At 50.8% G+C, this 21,516-nt stretch overlaps 2 protein-coding genes across 2 annotated transcripts; both read right to left on the bottom strand.

The window, feature by feature from the left end:
- Positions 1-506: 506 nt before the first annotated feature.
- LOC127394824 (uncharacterized) lies at positions 507-1,700 on the bottom strand. Its single transcript, XM_051641085.1, has 2 exons — positions 960-1,700; positions 507-740 (listed from the first exon to the last, which is right to left on the bottom strand). Exons 1-2 carry the CDS (start codon positions 1,698-1,700, stop codon positions 507-509), a joined length of 975 nt encoding a protein of 324 aa, XP_051497045.1.
- Positions 1,701-8,131: 6,431 nt separating this feature from the next.
- Positions 8,132-9,896, bottom strand: LOC127394797 (involucrin-like). The gene is given in 4 exon segments (XM_051641028.1): positions 8,132-8,278; positions 8,333-9,208; positions 9,308-9,802; positions 9,804-9,896. Coding segments are annotated over 4 exon segments (1,611 nt in total).
- Between the last annotated feature and the right edge of the window lie 11,620 nt (positions 9,897-21,516).

The following is a 21,516-nucleotide window of genomic DNA, read 5'->3' as shown; positions in this document are numbered from 1 at the left end:
ATTGCTGCCTTTATTTTACACAGAGGGGTGGTATAACAGGGGTAGATTTTTTTCTAGTAGGAGTTGTTAGGAACAGCTTTTAGAGTTGGAAAATAAATCAGACAGGAAGCAGGAATCCACCTGCAGTTGGAGTTTAATATGATTGGTACCACTGGGGAATACAATGGATCCAGCAACAGTAACAACCTCCCGGGTGCAAACACTGTAACAGTTGGATCAGTTTCAAAGCCTGAGCACCTGCTCAGGGTTACTCAGCTTGGCACTAACAGCTTTTTTTGTTGCAGGGATGACTGAAACGCGGACAAACAAACCGAAAGGCAAGGCACTCTGAGTTTAACATGGATACAATAAGGGGTAAAATAAGGCCAAAGCTTCTCTGGGGGTTAGGAATGGGAACGGGTGGAGAGAAATAACCCCAGACCTCTTGCTACATGGCTGGCTGTTCTCACAACTACTTCTTTATACCTTTTTTTTTTTTCCCCACCAACTACTCTCTCTCTCCTTTTTTACCACAGCCATTTTGCAACACAGCGACTCTTCTTGGAGTGGCTGGAACGCTTCGCCCCCCCTGTGTGGTGATGTGACGAGTGGTGGGTGGCCCGTGAGTAGAGGCACTTGGACTTGGTTAGGTGCTGCGTGGTGGAGCTCTTGTGCTTGGTTCCCTCCTGGGTCAGCGAGTACTTGGCTGTGTGTTGCTTGGTCGAACACTCCTTGATCCCCTTCTCTGGGAGACACTTGGTCTTGTAGGGCTCTGGGGAACACTTGGTCTTGCAAGGTTCCACGAGACACTTGGTCTTGCAGGGTTCTGGGGGGCACTTGGTCTTGCAGGGTTCTGGGGGGCACTTGGTCTTGCAGGGTTCCGGGCGGCACTTTGGTCTGCAGGGTTCTGAGGGGTACTTGGGCCTGCAGGGCTCTGGGAGGCACTTGGACCTGCAAGGCTCAGGTGGGCACTTGGTGACACACTGCTGGGAGGAGTAGGAGGTGACACACTCCTGCGTGGGGTAGCCCCTCATGCACTTCTGCTGGGGGAACCCACTGACGTACTCCTGCAGGAAGGACTGCGTGACGCACTGCTGCGGGGGACACTCGGTGACCCCCTGCAGGGGCAAGGAATAACCCCCGGTCGTCCCCTGCACAGACCACAGCTCCGAGCCGTAGCGCTGTGAGGAGCACTTGGCCATCCTCTGCGCCCTGCACTCCTCTTTGCACGAGGATGAGTACCTGATCCCACAAGGTGGGTACTTGAGCTTGGTGGGCTCCGGGCACCGCGGCGCGCACGGCGGGAGGCTCTTGGCCAGGCGCTTTTTCTCAGGGCAGTTGGCCTCACAGGGCTGGAAGCTGGACATGGTGCTCAGCTTCATGCTGGGCTTCCTGCAGGGCAGGAGGCAGGTGGTCTCACAAGGCTCGGGGTAGAGCAGGACGCAGCGCTGCACGTAGGGCTGGCAGGCCAGCAGCGAGGACTGGCTCACACAGGGCTGACAGGCCAGCAGGGATGTCTGGCTCACGCTGGGCTGTGGGCACACGTAGGTGAGAGGTTGTGTGTAGCTCTGCCATCTTGGCACCGGGCCCTTGATGATGCTCAGGGGATGGCAGGTGGTGCTGCAGGTGTCGGGCTGGGTGGTGCAGTGCTGGATGCTCTCAGTGATGCAGCCGGAGCCCGGCAGGTACAGGTGCTTATACTGCTCCCCGTAGTAGTGCATGGTCACCCTCGGCACTTAGGCCTGAAAACAAAGCAGGAAAAGACAGACAGGTGACATAGGCAGGAGCTGGGTTTTGTGAGGTAGGATTCAGAGTTTGCCCACAGGCTTCTCTACATGTTGAACCCACACCCTAGCTCTCCTGAAGGTCAGAGGCTTTTGGTGACTCAAGACCAGGCTGTGAACGTTGAGAAGAGGGAGAGGAGAGGCTGCTCTCTGCTCATCCCCACACCCTTCTCTTAAGAGCCCAGACACAATTAGGGGTTGGAGCCAGGCAAACTGGGGAGTTTTCATGCAGCCTTTCAAAAACCAGCTGAGTGTCCTTCCATTTCACCAAGGACAAGTGATGCTGTGACCCTCTGTCTTTGCTTTTTGGAAACCTCCATGTCCCCTCTGGGACATTCTTTCAGGTTTTGTCCTGCAGCTGCCAAGCACCAGGGATGAAAGAAAAGCCCAAATTAAAGGTGTGCCCATGCTGAAACACTTGGGTGTGGTCACAGTTCCGGCTGGCAAACCCAAACTGAGGTTAAATGAGCTGGCTGAGGGTAAGGCCAGGTTAGGGCAGCACCAAGCCCAGCACGTCCAACCTGCCTGCCTGCCACTCCATGGTCCCACTGGGGTCTGCTGGGCTGGAAACCTGCAATTCCAGGCTCTGAAGTGCCCCTGCAAGCCTTGCAGTCCTAGCTCCACACTATCTCGTAGGCATTTTTAAGAAAAGAGAAAGAGGAAATACAACATGGTTATTTCTAAGTATTTAGTGTAACCATACAGGAAAGGAGGTCTCCAAACCCAGCTCAGCTGGTGTGAATGGGTTAGGTTTCACAGAACTGAGAGAACTGCAGCCATTTAAAGCAGCCTCCAGTCCTGCACTACAGTGGTACCAAGCCCCAGTGTCCTGGTCTTGGTGTGGTAACCTGAAGACTGGCTGTCCAAACACCTGACACAGGAGTTCTGATCAAGAAACCCCATCCTGGCAGTCCCAGGGTGAGCAGCACAAAATGGAGTCTACTGAGACCACAGCACTGGGGAAGGGACCAGCTGACACCATCTGGAGCTCCATGTTGTCCTTCTAAAACTACTCTGAAATGCCTCACTTTGCCTTGGCCCTGGGAGTCATCGAAACAACCGTTCCATTTGATTCCCCACTCTGGAAATCACCAGTTTCCAGGACTTCTCTGAGCCTTTAACAGGATTATTTTGAGCACAAGCACTGGAACCACTGACATGTGAAAGGTACTCTGATTAAAATTGTTGTTTTCCTTTCAACATTAGTTGGAGATTAAGGCAAATAATTAAATTACTGTAAAGAAACTGCATTTTCTGCACACCCCTAGTTCTGTCTATAATTACAGTAAGAGCTTTTATCTTCCCAAAGCCTGTCACTGGGTGACTATTAGTAATAGCAATGCTGTGTGTTACTATCATTTAGAAAAGTTAGTATCACTACAACTATAATCATCATCAACTCATAAAAACAACCCATTGAAAAACAATTATAGCAATTGCTACTACTACCTGTGCTACCAAAGTATCTGGTGATGCTCATCAAGCTAAAAAGCCTCTAAAGTAGTAGGGGGGATTATTATTGGTTTCCAAGGTGTCTCAGACTAATGTTTATCACTGTTACCTAGATAGAAATTTTAAGATGTTCAGACTTAGCTAGAGAGTCTCTCTGCTGACTTTCACATGGGCACTGAAGTGGATCAGCTTCTTGCTATGACCGGAGAAGTTGCTTTGTTCCAATTCCATCAACCAGCAGCAAGTTTCTCCACGCCACTTCCTTCAGAGGAGCTGCCTCTTCCCGTGCAAGCTCCCAGCTGACTCCTGCCAGCATCGAGCCCTTCACACAGCCAACAACCTCCTCGGGACTAGAGCTAAGAGCAAGCGGAGCAAAGCCCACACATCCCACTCCTGACTTCAGAGTCCAGCTGGAAGTGCTTTCCCAGTATTCTTCAGTTCAGCAGGGAGGAGATGCTCCAGCATTAGAGCTGTGGCCAAGGCAGCATCCCCCAGAGGACACTTCTCCACAAGCACACGGGCAGAACCTCTGCCTGCTCTGGCCACCCAGGAATAAAACAGCATTTCAGGAGCTCCAGTAAAAGCCAGACTTACCCACTTCATCAGTGAGAACAACCGGAGAGAAGTGCCTAGGAGAGCCCTGCACTGGCAGAGCTTTTATACAGTGAATAAGTGCCCTGGGGGAGTGAGGCAGCTGGGCCAGTGATGCTCTAATTGCCTGACCTGGCCTGGCCACGTGTGGCTTTGTGCCGGCGGGAATGGCTGTCCTGGCTCTGCTGGGACATCCAGCTAACCCAGGAGCTCTGGGAAAGGAACCTCCAACACATTGAACTGTTGAAGCCTCCCCTGGGAGGCCAAGGGCACCACGTGCCTGAGCTGCCGTTGGCCCTTGTGCTACAGTTCCCCGTGGTGGTCCCACAGCATCACTGCCTGCCCACTGCAAACCCAGGGCAGGAAAACAAGGGCTTGTAATAAGAGGACAGGGGGGAATGGAAGAGGGAAGATTGATATTAGACATCAGCAGGAAATTCTTTGCTGTGAGGGTGTTGAGACACTGGACCGGGTTGCCCAGAGAAGCTGTGGCTGCCCCATCCCTGGATGTGTTCAAAGGCAGGTTGGATGGGGCTTGGAGCAACCTGGGCTGGTCCCTGCCCACGCAGGGGGCAATTTGATCTGGATGATCTTGAAGGTCCTTCCAACCCAAACCATTCCATGATTTTATGCCAAACACACCTTTTCACCCATAAGACGACTGCAGGTGAGCCCACCACAGGTTCTGCCCAAGGGTCTCCTCATTTCCACAGGAGCTGCCTGCAAAAAAGCCCTTTGAAAACACCATCCAGGAAGAACCTGGGCGACTTTTTACAGCCCATAATTACCCGGGCACGCAGACTTCCTTCACTCACCCAGGGAACTCGGTGGAGAACCCGATGATTGGGACTGAGAAAGCCTTGGGCTACAGGCCAGATGGCTTCTAAAAAGGATTTACCACCAAGTGAATAACCTGCTGAAGGAGGTGACGCTTTTCCGGCACAACAAAGAGGAGAAGGGTTGAGCAGGAGCCCGGGGAGAGGCGGCTGGATCAAACCAGGTTGTTGTCCTCCAAACAAATCCCGTTTCCTGTTCCCTGCTCCACAGCTTCTGCACCACTCATCCCTCCCTTTGTTCCCTGTTTATGCCACAAATAAACCCAGGGGAAAATTAACAGTGGCACCTGTTAGTGCCAACAGGGAATACATTTTCATGTAGTCACATCTGCAGAAGCAAAGGGCTGGTATTTTATTTTATTTTGCCTTTAATTTCGTACCTAGGAATTGGGTTCTAGCATGCCTGGAATTCAGGTGAGGTCCATTGAAGCAAAAAAAAAAGGTTGAAGAAGTTAAATTTTAATGGAGTAGGTGGAAAATTGCTCACCCATATGAAGAACTGGGGGTGCTGCCATCCCTGGAGACACTGAAAAGCTGTGTAGAAGTGGCACTTCAGGACTGTAACACCACCAGGTCCACCAACAAACCTCTGTGCTTGGACTCGATGATCTTGAGAGTCTTTTCTAACCTAAATGATGAATCTATGATTAGAAGCAGAATCTTGATCTCTGGTTTATGAACCACTGGGTAGATTTTCCGTTTCTGTTTTCACCCAAAATTTGCAAAGTAGGTTTGTTATTGACTTGTCTGATTTTCCAACAAAAAGATAATCCTTGGCACCAAAAATAAGTTATACTTTAATGGAGTAGGTGAAAAATTTCTCACCCATCTGAAGCACTGGAGGTGCTGCCATCCCTGGAGATATTTAAAAGACCTGTGGACATGACACTTCAGGACATGGTTTGTTGGTGGGCTTGGCCAGGTCACATTTATGGTTGAACTCGATGATCTTGAGGGTCTTTTCTAACCTAAATGATCATTCTATGATTTGAAGCAAAGTCTTGATCTCTGGTTTATGAACCACTGGGTAAATTTTCCATTTCTGTTTCTACCCAAAATTCCCAAAGCAGGTTTGTTATTGACTTGTCTGATTTTCCTACAAAAATACCTTTCTTGGTACCAAAACTAAGTTAAATTTTAATTAAAAAAATAATTTTCTATTTCCATTTTGACTAGAAAATCCAAGATTTGTAAAGTAGGTTTGTTAGTGACATTTCTGCTCTTCCAACAAAGAAAAATCTCTTAGGATCATAGAAAAAAAACCACCAAACAACCCCACAAAGTGCTTGTTTTCCCAACATTTCAAGAGCTACAAAAAAAATCAGCAGGAAGAAGGTTTCTCTGGGCTTGTTTTCCACAACTGGAGACAAAAGCACTGAATCCAACCTGGATTTCTCTGCTTTTTATTGGGTTTCACTCCCCTAACCTACAACACCCTTTTAAATATTACATTTAATTTTAAGATTAATTTTAATATTAAATGTGACCCATGATTTTAGGAATCAAGCTGACGTCAGAGAGCAGGGAAGCAGGTTAATACAACCTTTGTAAGCTCCATAAATCCAGCTGCAGACCCAGTAGCCTTCAAGTAATGCTAATATTCAGTTTAGTGTTTCCAGTGCAGGTAGAAAAATATTACCCCGATGATAACATGATGCCCTGTCATCCAAGTGTCCTTAATTAGCATCTCTCAAGTCCTTTCATCTGGGAGAGACTCACGGTGCCATTTGAGCCATTGTCCTGCAGACTGTTATTATTCCAAATGAAGCTCAGGGGAAACTGAGGCACATTGAGCTGTGGTTCACTTGGTGCCACAGTGTGAGTCAGGGCAGAACCAGACACCTTCACAACCACCTCCAACCTAAGCTCCATGCTCTGGAAGCCCCTCCACCCTTGTGAGATGGGGCCTAGTGGGAGGTGTCCCTGCTCATGAAGGGAGTTTGGATCTAGATGATCTTGAAGGTTCCTCCAACCCAAACCAGTCTGTGATTCTATGATAATGAAACCCCCCAGGCTCCTATGGGAAAGTCTCAGTGATGTGAGAGCTCCACAGAAGGGCACATTGTTGCTCCTTTCCTAGTTTTAAAGGGGTTTTGAGAGTATCCTGGACACAAAATTTTGAGCATCTCTGGATCTACAAGGTGAAAGGAGGCCCACACTCACTTGCCTGCTGCCTGTCTGGGCCAAAACATCACCACTGGACTTTCAGGAGAAGATTTGAAAAGTGACCCACTGAGCACCTTGGGGAAGCAGCCAGATGCCACCTCAACGTTGCTAGGTGCTCAGGTCATGGTCACCTCCTTTGCTTTCAGCCTGTGGTGGCACCCCAAGGTCACCCAGCAAGGGTGGAGCAGAGCAGGAGGTGAGGCAGCGTCCCACCCCCTGGCACACCCTCCTCTTCCTCTTGCAACACTTGTTTTTGCCCTCCCAAGACGCATCTTCTACTCAGGGTGAGTTCCTACTCATTGTCCTAATGAGAGACCAGGTGACAGGACTGCTGTACTTTTCAGCCAGGGGGGCACTAGAATAAAGAACCACCAGACGGCAAAAAAGACATTTAATCAGAGGTCAGACAACTGGATTTATTTAAGTATATATATTTATATCTAAAATATAAATATATATATATGGGTTGGACACAATGTAATGGACACATCTTCAGGCAGCAGAAGGAACATAGTTACTTGCTTTTAAGGCTCAAACATTTCTAAAGTAGAACTTTCAGTGTCATAGCAAAGGCTTCCTTTGTGTTTCAAGTTGTGTTTTCACCAACCAAGTGGGTTCAGAACTTTCCCGTGTACAATGTCACGGCACCAGCTTCCCAGAGCCAGAAATGCCTCCTTGCTCGGGGACTCTGCTGAAGCCAGCACAGATCAGGGTTTGGAAGCAGGAGGGATTTCTGGCCACCTTCTGAAATGAAGGTCATGGGGTAGGATTTGTGGAGTGTTCACTCGGCAAATGGATGTTTGGCTTCCAAACCCCTGAGGGAATCCGGGTGTTTGGAGACCTCAGAGCCTCGTGGAACCCAAGTTAACCTGAACATTGTCACCCATGGCCAAGACCAAACCTGGAGCCAAGCAAGGCCCAGCCCTCTGCTGGCCACCCTGCCAAACCTCTTGTTGCTTTGTGAGCTGGACTTCATAAGACGTTTCAATTCCTTTTTTTAAAAAATAACTGTGTTGTGTTTTGTTTGTTTGTTTTTTTTTAAACTCACAGTTTATCTCAGCTAGGTGAGAACTTCCCAGTGTCCCCATGAACTGTGCCTTGTAGGGGAGAAGGTACAAGCTACAGACACCTGGAGTGTGGCTGTGGACGCAGCATCATGGCCTGGCCCAAAATAGAGCTGAGCTACAGGGGAGCAGAGGAGACTTGAGAGAGAACAGGCTGGAGCAGCAGGGACCTGTCAGCAGGAGGTGCCAGGAGATAAATCACCCAAATCCCAAAGCTGGACCTTGGGCTTCTTCTGTGGATCTCCTTCCCTGCTCCTTCCTACCAGGGCCACTTGGAGGCAGAGCAGTCCTTCTTGGAGTGACTCGAAATCTTCACCCCACCTGACTGGCATCGCTGGGGGACTGACTTGGTGGCACTTTGCTGCTGGAGGACACACTTGGTGGCACACTGCTGCTGGGGGACACACTTGGTGGCACACCGCTGCAGAGGGACACAGGTGGTCACACAGTGCTGTGGGACACATTCAGTCACACACTGCTGCTGGGGGACACACTTGGTGGCACATCGTTGCTGTGGGACACACTTGGTGGCACATCTTTGCTGTGGGACACACTTGGTGGTACATCGTTGCTGTGGGACACACTTGGTGGTACATCGTTGCTGTGGGACACACTTGGTGGTATTCTGCTGCTGTGGGACACACTTGGTGGCACATCTTTGCTGTGGGACACACTTGGTGGCACTCTGCTGCTGTGGGACACACTTGGTGGTACATCGTTGCTGTGGGACACACTTGGTGGTATTCTCCTGCTGTGGAACACACTTGGTGGCACATTGTTGCTGTGGGACACACTTGGTGGTATTCTGCTGCTGTGGAACACACTTGGTGGCACATTGTTGCTGTGGGACACACTTGGTGGTATTCTGCTGCTGTGGAACACACTTGGTGGCACTCTGCTGCTGCTGTGGGACATATTCAGTAGCACATTGCTGCTGTGGGACACACTTGGTGGCACATTGTTGCTGTGGGTCACACTTGGTGGTACTCTGCTGCTGCTGTGGGACACACTTGGTGGCACAACGTTGCTGTGGGACACACTTGGTGACATTTTGCTGCTGCTGTGGGACATATTCGATCAGACACTGCTGCTGTGGGACACACTTGGTGGCACATCTTTGCTGTGGGACACACTTGGTGGCACAACGTTGCTGTGGGACACACTTGGTGGCACATTGCTTCTGTGGGACACACTTGGTGGCACTCTGCTGTTGTGCGACGCATTCAGTTGCACGCTGCTGCTGCAGGACACACTTGGTGGCACTCTGCTGGGGGACACACTGGGTCACACCCTGCTCCTGCAGGACAGACGTGATCCCACACTCCTGTGGGACACACTGGGTCACACACCTGGTCTCATCCTGCGGGGTGTAGGTGGTGGCACAGCTGGTGTCACGCTGCGGGGCGCGGGCCGTCACAAGCTGGTGCCAGGCAGCCTTGGTGGCACGTTGCTGGGGGACACAGGTGGTGACACACCTGGTGGCACACTGCTGCTGCGGGTTGTACATGGTCACACTCTGCTGCGGGACACACCTGGTGGCCCAGTGCTGCTGTGGGATGCCCTTGGTCAGGTAGGGCTGCTGCGGGACACAGGTGGTGACGTGCCGGGCGGCACACGGCTGCTGGGGGACACGGGTGGGCACGGACTCGCTCCCACGCTGTTGGGGCACACACTTGGTGACAGCGGGCTCCTGGCACAGCCCCGGGGTGGCACTCTGTGGCTGGCAGGTGGTGACACAGCGAGGGACGTGGGGCTGCTGGAGCTGGGTCCCGCAGGGCGGCTGCGGCACCCGCCTGGGTGCCTGTGGCTGCCGTGGGACACACTGGGTGACACGTTGCTGCTGGGAGAAGCTGGAGGACACGATTCGCCACCGGGGGACATGGAGGGTCACCTGCTGGGGGATGCAGAGCCTGGAGCACCAGGTGGGCAGTGGTGGGGGGGGTGGCACTGCAGCACGGCGGGCGCTGGGTGGGGACGAGGTCCTGGTAGGCTGGAGGGAGGCAGGGCTGGAGGTAGCACGACATCTCGGGGAGGTTCAGCAGGACTGGAATGACACGGGAGGAGACAGAGCCCTTAGACAGGCACCCAGCTGGGTGGCTCCAGGTCCTGCTGCAGCCCGTGCTGCAGGACCAGCTCGCTTCTCAGGGCGCTGCTGACACCTCCCACCCACGCCACGGTCTCAGACCCAAAGCAGGAGCAGCCAAGGACCCAACCCAGCATTTTTAACTATGAACCACAGGACTAAGCCAAACATGGGGGAAACTCCCAGCCAAATTCAGAGACACGTAGCTCTGAACTTCCCCCCAGACTGTTAGTGCCCATCACCTGGACCTCCACAGAGGACAACCCATCTTGTAGGTCAACTGAGGAATGGCTGATCTTAGAGGTGTCTTTCAACCATTAAACCCAGTTTTCTGCTCCAGCTTTTGGCTGGGGACTGTCCTCACCTCCTGCTCATGCATCAGGAGAAAAGCCCAACCCAGAAACAAGCTCTGAACCTCTGGCCGCAACTGCCATAGTAGGAGAGACAAAGAGCACCCAAAACACCACTTCTGGGTGATCCCATCACACCACAGAGAGGCAGAGAGTCACAGCTCAGTCCCAGCACCACCAAGTTCACTATCATTAGGGAACCAAAGGCAATTAAAGGGTAGAGATACCACAAGTGAACACAAACCTTCTCGCAGCTGGTTGGACATTATGTTCCCTGATACAGCAACGCTGCTCTCAGGCACCTCCAAAAGCAAACAACAGCACCAGCACCCCAGTTATTGCTGACAACCTCTCACATTTATCAGGGTGTCTCCTGGACCCCCATGTCCACCTGGAGACACTGTAAGACCCTGCCCTCCCTCTCCAACCCAACAATTCAAACCAACTAGTTTCAACAACTTTTCCCATCGAGGTTTTTTATATATATATATTGGAAGAAACCAGGAAGAAATGTGCATTTCAGCAGCTCCAGAGGCTCAACACGAGTCAGACTTACCCAGCTCCCCGGTGACAACAGCTTTGTGAGGTGACCAGCGAGCCCTAATGGAAGGAGAGCTTTTATATAGCTGCTACATGTGCCTTGAAGGGATGAGGTCTCCACGACATGGCCTATTGGATGCAAACGCTGCCCTGTGTGCAACTCTTGGAGTGACTACCAGCAGGGTACTCATCCCTGAGGATGAGTAGTTGAAGGACAGCTTCCCATAGGAAGGGTAATTACCTTTTGTTTAATCTTCTGTGGCATGGTAAGGCTCAATGGTATTTGTGGAGGCAGCAGTGGTGGCACCCCCTGCCTCAGGGGTTCTGTGAGGCCAAAGAGCTCCCAGTTATACATTGTTGTGGTTTCCTGAGGTCTCAAAGTCCCTGGAAAAGTCCTGGTGGTCACCAGAATTGGGGCCAATCCATCACTTGGCCTCTTTCTGCACACACACTGTGTTGGCTTCATGGCTGTGCTGATCCCTCCATGTCCTTCTCTAACTTCAGTCCCTGGGTGAAGCTTCTCATCTACCCTATGGTGCCCAGCACCTGGGCTTGGGCGTGTGGTTAGTTATAGAGTGGTCAGGGTTGGAAGGGACCTCTGGAGATCATCTAGTCCAACCCCCTGCTAGAGCAAGATCACCTACAGCAGATCCCACAGGAACACATCTAGATGGGGTTGGAATGTCTCCAGAGAAGGACACTCCACAGCCTCTCTGGGCAGCCTGTTACTCTCACAGTACAGGAGTTTTTCCCTTGACCCTCCTGTGCTGCAGTTTGTGCCCATTGTCCCTTGTCCTGTCACAGGACACTGCAGACAAGAGAGTGGACTCATCCTCCTGACACCCCCCTTTAGATATTTGTAATCACTTATGAGATCCACTGTGCAGGCTGGACACGGGGCACTGGCTCCTCTGGGGAAAACCAGGAGCTCCTGGTAAAGTTCAGATCCCTTGGGTGGGTGCAGCTCCTTTGTCCATGAGGAACCTCATTTTAGCTCATGCAGCCCTGGAGAGCACCAGGCTGTTGGTGACCTGATGCTCCCATGATCCCAACACAATTCCCTGTCATCAGAGCAAGGGGAATGCCCCGTCCAGTGCCTCCAGGGAGCAGAAAAGATGAGCTACAGTCACGTTTGATTGCAGCCCTTGCACAACAAGCTCATCTGTCCAAGCTGTCACCAGCAGGAAAGTAGGTCTCAAAAAGCACCAGGGGCAGATGAACTTCCTCAATATCTGCAGGTGACTTTCTCAGTGAGTCAACTCCTTATCTCAGGCTGTGCCCAGATTAAAGCAACTGGTTAGAACACTGGGAGATTTATTTTTTAAAGGCACTGGGGACCTGATCAGTGGTTTCATGTGGACATGGCCACATGAAATACCCACCCAAGTGACAGTTCCTTCCTGCTGACTACGAAGAGAGCTGAGGGGGATCCACACAGAAGAGTGCTCAGTCCCACCAACACCTACCACTGGCTGAGATGAAACCCAGTTCCTGAGAATATTTATTAGAACCTTGTGAACTACAGAAGTGACTCTCCCTGGGTGGTTTCTGAGGTGAAGGAAAAGGCCCATAAATAATTTTGTAATGAAACTGAATAAAATTTGGGAACAGGCTGGGAGAGTTGGGGTCTTGAGCCTGGAGAGGAGAAGGCTCCAGGGAGAGCTTAGAGCAGCTTCCAGTGCCTGAAGGGGCTCCAGGAAAGCTGGGGAGGGGCTTGGGACAAGGGCAGGGAGGGATGGGATGAGGGGGAGGAATGAAAACTGGGAGAGGGAGCTGGAGGTTGGAGATGAGGAGGGAATTGTGGAGTGTGAGGGTGGGGAGAGCCTGGGCCAGGTTGCCCAGGGAAGCTGTGGCTGCCCCATCCCTGGCAGTGTTGAAGGGCAGGTTGGATGGGGCTTGGAGCAACCTGGGCTGGTGGGAGGTGTCCCTGCCCATGCAGGGGGTTGGATCTAGATGACCTTGAAGGTCCGTTCCAACCCAAACTGTTCTATGATTCTATTATTAACTCTTGGACAACCATGCTGCAAACCAGGCAGGCATCTCCAAGGGAAACTGCTCCCTCCACCAAAGACCTCTCCAACAAGAACGAATCCTGCCCCTTGCTGATCAGCAGTGAGAGTGTCCAGCTTTTCCTAACTCACCAGAAATGTGGCTTTCTTGTGGCATCCCTCCTGCAGAAACTGCTGCTTTGATCCAAACCCATAACTCTTCATTGCTTTCCAGCTGCCAGGGTTGGATCCTCCCGGTTAACCAGGAAGAGCAGTTCCCATTTACACCCATTTTCTTGGAGTCTGGAGGCAGACACTGCCCCAACCTCCAAAGAAATCCTTATTTCATCCCATACCTGACTGAAACACCCAATATACTCACTGAAGGCCCAGGTGAACTTCAATGATTTGATCACAGCTATGGTTGTGATCAAATATTAATGCCCATATTAATATCAATACCCAGTGATCTCTGTACCTAAACTTTCTTAATCACTTCACTCCCAAACTATTGAAACAACTAAAGGAAGAAAAACCCAAGAATCATAGAACCATGGGATGGTTTGGATGGGAATGGACCTTCAAGATCATCTAGTTCCAATCCCCCTGCATGGGCAGGGACACCTGCCTAATTTAAACAAAAGCCCTAATTTTAACATAACAACTTTGGAGACTTTCACTATCCAACAATTCAACAAGTATTTCACTCTCAGATGACAATGGCTGTCAAAAATGTGTCCTTCTGTTGTCATCATCTGTGCTTCTCCTGGGAACATCCACCTTCTCCCCACAAACCAGCCCTGCCCCACAGCTCAGAAAAACCTCCTGGGCTTTTTTTTTTACTATGCTTGGTTCAATCTGGGAAAGAGCACGAGATGAAGGTGGGAAAGAGAAGTTAAACTAGGGCTGTGACACTGGGAAGTCAGAAGAAGGAAGATGGAAAACGTCCTGGAGGAACTGCCAGGTGAGACATCAGGGAATCCACCACCTTCCCTTTAATAAGGCAGGAATGCAAAGGAGCATTTGGAGCAATTTTGGAGCATGAGCCAATGCAGCAGGAATGCCAAGCTCTCTGCTGGTTCCAAAGATAGAAATTTGGCAGAAGAAGAAGCCAGCCAATAAAAAGGAGGTAGAAGAAATGAGGTAAATTGGCTGGGTGTGGTCTCAGATGTTGGGTGGAAACCTCAAGTGAGGTAAAATTGGCCTTGCTCCATGAACAGTAATCCAAAAATATGAGCCCACCAGGCAGAGAGCTGAGAAGAAGGAGGGAGCTGTGGTGGGATGGTGTTAAGGCTTAAAACCAGTGCACAGTGAAGGACACTGCAGGTGTAGGGTTAGAGCAGCATGGAGGAGAGAGTCCTCCCAGACCTGAAATTGAGCAGAAGTACCTGAGGGGTTGGTCATGTCCTCCAGTGTCTCCATAGCATGGCCGTGTCCTCCAGCCTCACCAAAGCATGGCCATGTCCTCCAGTATCTCCATGGCATGACCATGTCCTCCAGCCTCACCAAAGCATGGCCATGTCCTCCAGTATCTCCATGGCATGACCATGTCCTCCAGCCTCACCAAAGCATGGCCATGTCCTCCAGTATCTCCATGGCATGACCATGTCCTCCAGCCTCACCAAAGCATGACCATGTCCTCCAGCCTCACCAAAGCATGACCATTTCTTCCAGCCTCATCAAAGCATGGTCATGTCCTCCAGCCCTACCAACACACGGACATTTCCTCCAGCCCCACCAAAGCACGACCATTTTCTCCTCGCTGTACAAACCACTAGAGAGCAGCATCCGCACACGAACCTCCTGCAGCAGCCTGGCAGCACCAGCCACCGGCAGCTGCCAAACTGCCTCCAGGTGCTCCCTCTCTCCAGGAAAAGAGTTTCAGCTGGCAAGCTGCTAACCAGCCCCAGCCCAGTGCCTTCGCCTGGTGGAACCCCAATGTCAGTCTACTCTTTATCCCACCAAGACGTTGGCATGAAGGAAAACCTGAGCTACCGAAGCTCCCTGCAGCCCCACCACAGCCTCCTGGTCTGTACGAGCCGGGGTCTCATCCCACCTGCTCGGGTGGAAACGTGCTCCTGGCCATGGAGAGCAGGAGAGCTTCACCTCGTGTTCTCCTCCATCTCTTGATGGCTGCAGGGCAGGGAGGAGGGTGCAGGGAGAAGAAGGAAAGGGAACACAAGAGAGTAAGGAGAGATCACACGTTTACTCTATCAGGTTGGTCATTAGCAGCACAGGGGCTGCTGAGAGCAGAACTTCACGTGTCATTACCCCAGGAAGCAGTAAATTCAGAGTCTTCCTATTTCAATGACTTACCAGCACTGAGGGCAAGATGTGAACCCCACCGTGCACTGGAAGGAAATGCTCCTCACTTGGACTCCTTCTTGCTTCATTTTCCAAGGGTTTTATTACTTCATGACCTCTTGCTGTTCTGCAACCAGCAGCCCCACATACCTCCCTGCTCTGGTTGCTACCAGGCTTTGTGGAGCTTCAACTCTGCAGAGACTCTGCATGATGGTGAGAGCCCTGGTGGCTTTTAAAATACTGAAGCTGGGCTGGGGATTTTCAACACAACTTTGTCTCTCCCCAGCAGCCATTTCCATGAGCTACACCATCCACCAGCTGGGCTGCCCCTGGGAGGCACCTGGGCACTGATGGATGGACTCAAAGGTTGGTGGCAGCCACGGCTGTTCCCTCTGCAGCAGCAACAGGCAGGGATTGAAAGGCACAAATTCCCCAGGAGCTCATCTTCAGGGCACAGCTCCAGGGGCTGCCAGCACCTCTGCTCTGAACAGGGCAGCAGATTGGGGTCACTTGGGTGCAGAAGGTGGAGCTGTGAAATCATAGAATCATGGAATGGTTTGGTTGGAAGGGACCTTCAAGATCATCTGGATCCAACCCCCTGCATGGGCAGGGACACCTCCCAGCAGCCCAGGCTGCTCCAAGCCCCATCCAACCTGCCCTTCAACACTGCCAGGGATGGGGCAGCCACAGCTTCCCTGGGCAACCTGGGCCAGGGTCTCATCACCCTCACAGCCAAGAATTCCCTCCTCATGTCAAATAGAAATATAAATAGTGGAGCCTCCACCAGCAACGAGAACATGAAGTTACCACGACACACCCCAGATGTTGTTCCTCTGCCACCACTTTCCATCTGCAGGAGCTTCTTTGGCTTTGGAGGCCATTGACTTGGCTTCTGATCTTGCTGTTGTCCCAGGTGTGGCACAGCAATGGGAGCTTATGGTGCCTTGGCTGGTGGTGGGCACTGCTTGGCTGCTGGTTTGGAGGTGAAAAGCTCCAGCTCTGGCAGGTTTCTTCTTGACTGTGACTGTATCTGGCTCTGCCACTGCTGGGAGGGTGGTGCTGGCTCCAGCATGGCCTTGCTTACCACAGAGGAGCTGCTTGTTTGCTGCTGGTTTCACTGGGAGGACATCCTTCCTGCAAGCCAGCAACTGAGAAAAATGCTACAGGAGGAAAGAAACTCCAGTTTTTCTGAGGAAATAAAAAATTGCACCTTTTTTTTTTTGTGTTGTTCTTTTCCTTCCAACCAAAGGAGGAAAGAAAAGCAGCAGCAAAAGCTCCACTTTTCCACTAGAAACCCCAGTAGTTTCATCTTCCTCCACCCACAGGTGTTAGAATGAACCACCTGGTGAGAGCTCAGCTTTGTTGTGATTTTCATGACTAACTCATGGAAAGGAGAAGATCCAAGATAAGTCTTTGGAGCTCAAAGACCAACAATTGCTCTTCCCAAGGTATCTTCATCAGCTCCGTGTCCCTTTCATTACTCCAACCTTGTCAGATGATCCCTTTGCCAACACTCCACCATCTTCCTTTTGGTTTGAAGTCCAGACACCTCTGAGGACACCAAGGCTGGGTCAGAGCCTGTTTTATCAGACCCAGCACTTGTCCCAGGACATGAGGATCCTCCAAATCTCCCCTGCTGCTCTGGGATTTACCCCTTCCTTTTCCTCCCTAGGGAGCTGGTCCCACCAGCCAGAATATGTTCTTAAATCAGATGCTCAGGACACACTAAGCTTTTCAAAAATCCTCTTTCCACAGAAATTCAGCTAATAGAAGAGTTTCAGGATTATAATGCAAATCATGTTTGTATAATCTCCGAGTCCTCTGGGCTTGATTCTCTTCCTATAATCACCTTGTGCAACGATGTGATGCCATCAAAGTCACAAGAGTGGCACGGGGATAACCAAGATTATCTCCAGCAATTTGTGGCATTACAGAGATGCAGAAACAGTGGAAGAAGAAACAGTTGAATTCCTGGAACCTTCAACTCCTGAAAATTAATCTCAATTAATTCTATTTGCAAATGGAACTGTCTGAACTTGCCACCACCAAACTCTTAATCCTGCAGTAAGTCGTATTATGGGAAGTCTAATTAACATTATTTAATAGATTCATCAGAATTAAACTTACCCAACCCACCAGTGAAGCAGGGAATCAATGCAAAGCCAGTGTCACCAACTTGGGAGTCAGGGAGCTCCTTATATACCCCAGGAGCTCTACCTCCCAGAGAGAAGGGCCTCTGCTCTTCGTGCTTCACATTTTTTTCACAGCTCCAGAACTGCCCAATTTACAGAAACAGGCATTTTTTTTCCCTGACCTTTAGGAGAGAAAACTCCCCATTCTTAAATATTTGCTATTTTAGCAGCAGAAGGCTGTTGTGTTGGCCACACCTGAAGCATGAAAGCTTGTTCTTCTTTGGATGTTTTCCAAATGTTCTTCTCTAAAGCCCCACAGCTTCAGCCCTGCCAGAAACAACAATTCCAATGACACAGGCAGAAAATTCACACTGGAACTTCCAAATGTGGGACCTGAAGCTCAGGGACATTTTCTGACTTAGAATCAGAGAATCACATAATTATTTGGGTTGAAAGGGACTTGAAAGAACATCCAGTCCCACCCCCTGCATGGGCAGGGACACGTCCCACCAGCCCAGGCTGCTCCAAGCCCCATCCAACCTGCCCTTCAACACTGCCAGGGATGGGGCAGCCACAGCTTCCCTGGGCAACCTGGGCCAGGCTCTCCCCACCCTCACTCTCCACAATTCCCTCCTCATCTCCAACCTCCAGCTCCCTCTCCCAGTTTTCATCCATCCCCCTCATCCCATCCCTCCCTGCCCTTGTCCCAAGTCCCTCTCCAACTTCCTTGTAGCCCCATCAGGTACCAGAAGGTGCTCTGAGGTCTCATAGCATGAAGCAACCTTAACCCAAATGCAAGCAGTGCCCTGAGAGCCTCCCTGTTGCAGCAGGCACCTGCCTGACCACCACCCAGCTGCTGCTGGCATTTCATCCCCTTCCAGGAGAGCAGAGAAGCCTGAAATGGGGCCTGCACCCCAGCTTCCCCCTGTTCTCCAGCAGAAGAATTGCCAAGATGACCAAAAAACCAGGCTGAACCCCAGGCTACTCTGCTTTCCAATTGCCAGGCCTGGACTGTGGGCTAGAAAAGGCTGATGAGAGGTTGAACTCCAACAAGTTCATTCCTGAGCTCAAGTGCTTGAGTGAAGCAACTGAGAATTAGGCTCTTTGATGTGACATCTGGCTGGAAAGGGCTCCTGTGCTGCCCAATGGGTTTGCAATGAGGCAAGCTGTCCTGCTCAAAAAGCACAGTCATCCTGCAGAAGCAGTTAGGAATAAATTTAGGCAGGAGATCAGGAGAAGATTTTCCAAAAAGCAGAGCAAGGAGACTCTGGAAGATGGCAAGTCAGAAAATTGCAAGCATAGAGTCATGGAATGGTTTGGGTTGGAAGGACTTCCAAGATCATCTAGATCCAGTTCCTTACATGGGCAGGGACACCTCTCACCAGACCTGGTGGCTCCAAGCCCCGTCCAGCCTGCCCTTGGACACTTCCAGGGATGGGGTAGCCACCTGAAAGATCATCTAGTGGATCCTCCAGATGGTCTTCAAGGTCCCTTCCAACCCAAACAATTCCATGATCTGAAGACCATCCAGTCCCACCTCCTGCATGGGACTGGGACACCTCCCACCAGCCCAGGCTGCTCCATCCAACCTGCCTTTCAACACTGCCAGGGATGGGGCAGCCACAGCTTCCCTGGGCAACTTGGGCCAGGCTCTCATGACCCTGACAGCAAAGACTTTTCTCCTAATGTCAAATAGAAATAGAAATAAATCTAGTGGAGCCTCCACCAGCAACGAGAACATGAAGTTACCACAACACACCCCAGGCACAGCTTCTCTGGGCAACCTGGGCCAGTGTCTCACCACCCTCACACTAAAATTAACCTGCTAACTACAAAAGAAATGCTCATCAAAATACATAACAAGCTTTAAGATGGAGGTTGGTGGATTTATGGAAGAGGTTTTATAACCATGAGTGCAGAGTCCCTGTGATTCAAAAACACGTGTGTCTGCTGAGGGTTGTTGGACTAATCCATGGATAACAGGTCTTATAGGTCCTGGGAAACTCAGGTGGAACAAAAACGAAGAGGAATCACTCATGGAACAACAAGCAGGGAAAAAAATATTGAAGCATGGATACTTCATATCCAGTACTCGGAGACTACACACTTGGTCTTCTCTGTGGTGACCAGCTCCTTTTCTTCTGTACCATGAACTACAGGAAAGCTGGGGAGGGACTTTTCACCAGAGAGGGTAGTGATAGGGCAAGGGGGAATGGTTTTAAATTGAAAAAGAGGAGATTTAGGTTAGATATTAGGAAGAAATTCTTCACCAAGAGGGTAGGAGGGCACTGGAAAGGTTGTTCAGGGAGGTTGTGGGAGCTCCCATCCCTGGGAGTGTCCAAGGCCAGGTTGGATGGGGCTTGGAGCAACCTGGGCTGGTGGGAGGTGTCCCTGCCCATGCAGGGGGGTTGGATCTAGATGATCTTCAAGGTCCCTTCCAACCTTAACCATTCCATGATTCTCTGACTTGCCTACTCAGTGTCTAGCACCAGGAGAGAAGAGGTTTAATGGCTGGACTCCCAGGCAGACAGACCGATACCGGGCAGCTCAGTAACAGGTCATTATGTCTTTTGTCTCGTGAGATGAGTTAGTCAAGATGTCCACCCCGAAATGATGACAGACACAATAATAAAGAACAAGATGGGGTGTTAACAAAACAGTGTCTAATTAAGCCATCAGGGCGAGCCATGTCTTGGGAGATCCAGTTCAGCAACTTCTGAATCACACCAAGACATGAAATCCAAGAGTGCAACAGTCTCCTCGGACCATGTTCTCTGTGCACAAAGGTTCAAAGCACTGGCAAGAGACAAATCAAAGAGCATCTGTGCAGGTGGGAGGTGAAGGTCACAGGGAACATTCCACATCCTGAGCTGAGCTGCTCTGCACTGCTCCTCACTTCTAAAAAAAGCTGATCCTTGTGTTCAGACTGGAGCAATTCAACTTCAGGACCCCTAGAGAGATGGAGACACTCATCCAAGTGATGAACCAGATAAAGCAGGCAGTGATAGACCTTCCCTTGGAGCTGCCAGCACATCTGCTGCCTGCCTCCCAGGGCATCTGAGGCTTCTGGGGTCTTAATTATCTGATTAACATTTGCAAAGTCACTAATGGGCTAATAAGCAACTCAAGACCTACCCAAGGTGTGTGGGAGCTGGAGTAGAGTTTTCTGTCTAGGAATGTTGGGCTCAGGCCTGTGTTTTTCTCACTTGTGGTGTTGTGTTCCCTGGAATAAGTGGAAGAACTTCAGCATCCAGTGGGAGCTGAGTTGGGTTCCACCAGGAGAGAGCTGAGGAGCTGCTTAGCTCCACAGTCACTGCAGAGACACCTTCCTACACGCACGTTTCTCCCGTAGTTTCCCAAATGTTGCAGGGAGGCAGGTTCACTGCACGTGGCATTTCCCTCTAAAAATAGACTTTGTGCAATTCCCATGGAAGGGGAAAGCAATTACTCCTCTGCTATGGGAAAAATATTCACTCCCTTTCCACGGGCTGACTTCAGAGCCTCTTCATTGCTAATTACCACTGTTTTTCTGCTGAGGTTGCTGACATGGAGGTGAAGTGACCTCCCCAAGCTTCTCCAGACCTGGATCCAACCCAATGTTTGAGGTCAGGACAGCCCCACCTTCTGATCTCCAGACAGGGTTCAGGTCTTCTCCCTTCCAGCTATGGAAAGTGATTTTCTTTCATCACTCCATGTTGCAAGTTGTGGTTGGAAATTTGAAGCCTAAATATTCCAGAAGCCTCATTGCTTGATGAAACAAAAGCAGTGTCTCAACACAGAGCCCTGGCTGGGCAGTCTGGAACACTCTTGGCCTCAACACTGCTCCCCAAGTTTCTACGTGCCCCGTTGCTCTCAGGTGCTCTAATTGGTGGACACAACGAAGGTTGCTGAAGCTCTGACCTGAAGATGTGCATCCATCTGGGGATATTGCATGGCCTCCTTTCCAGCCCAGCTGCTCTGTCCTCTTCAGGCCAACAAGTACCACGATAAACCATATTTTAAATTAGTTTGAGACTGTTCCCTCTATGGCCCTGCTTGGAAAGGCTGTATTGGAAGGGGCATATCATAGGATCATGGGATGGTTTGGGTTGGAGGGACCTTCAAGATCATCTAGATCCAACCCCCCTGCATGGGCAGGAACACCTCCCACCAGCCCAGGCTGCTCCAAGCCCCATCCAACCTGGCCCTTCAACACTGCCAGGGATGGGGCAGCCACAGCTTCCCTGGGCAACCTGGCCCAGGCTCTC

This window comes from Apus apus, chromosome 27, assembly GCF_020740795.1.
Source record: "Apus apus isolate bApuApu2 chromosome 27, bApuApu2.pri.cur, whole genome shotgun sequence".
Classification (NCBI taxonomy): Eukaryota; Metazoa; Chordata; class Aves; order Apodiformes; family Apodidae; genus Apus; species Apus apus.
This window is presented reverse-complemented; position numbering and strand designations above follow the sequence as displayed.

What these genes read in the sequence shown, in the direction of transcription:
- LOC127394824 (XM_051641085.1), bottom strand. Translation starts at nt 1,700, where the DNA reads ATGCACTACTACGGGGAGCAGTATAAGCACCTGTACCTGCCGGGCTCC. An exon ending in CCTACTCCTCCCAGCAGTGT is followed by an intron (nt 741 to 959) that starts GTCACCAAGTGC and finishes GAGCCCTACAAG; the next exon opens with ACCAAGTGTCTCCCAGAGAA.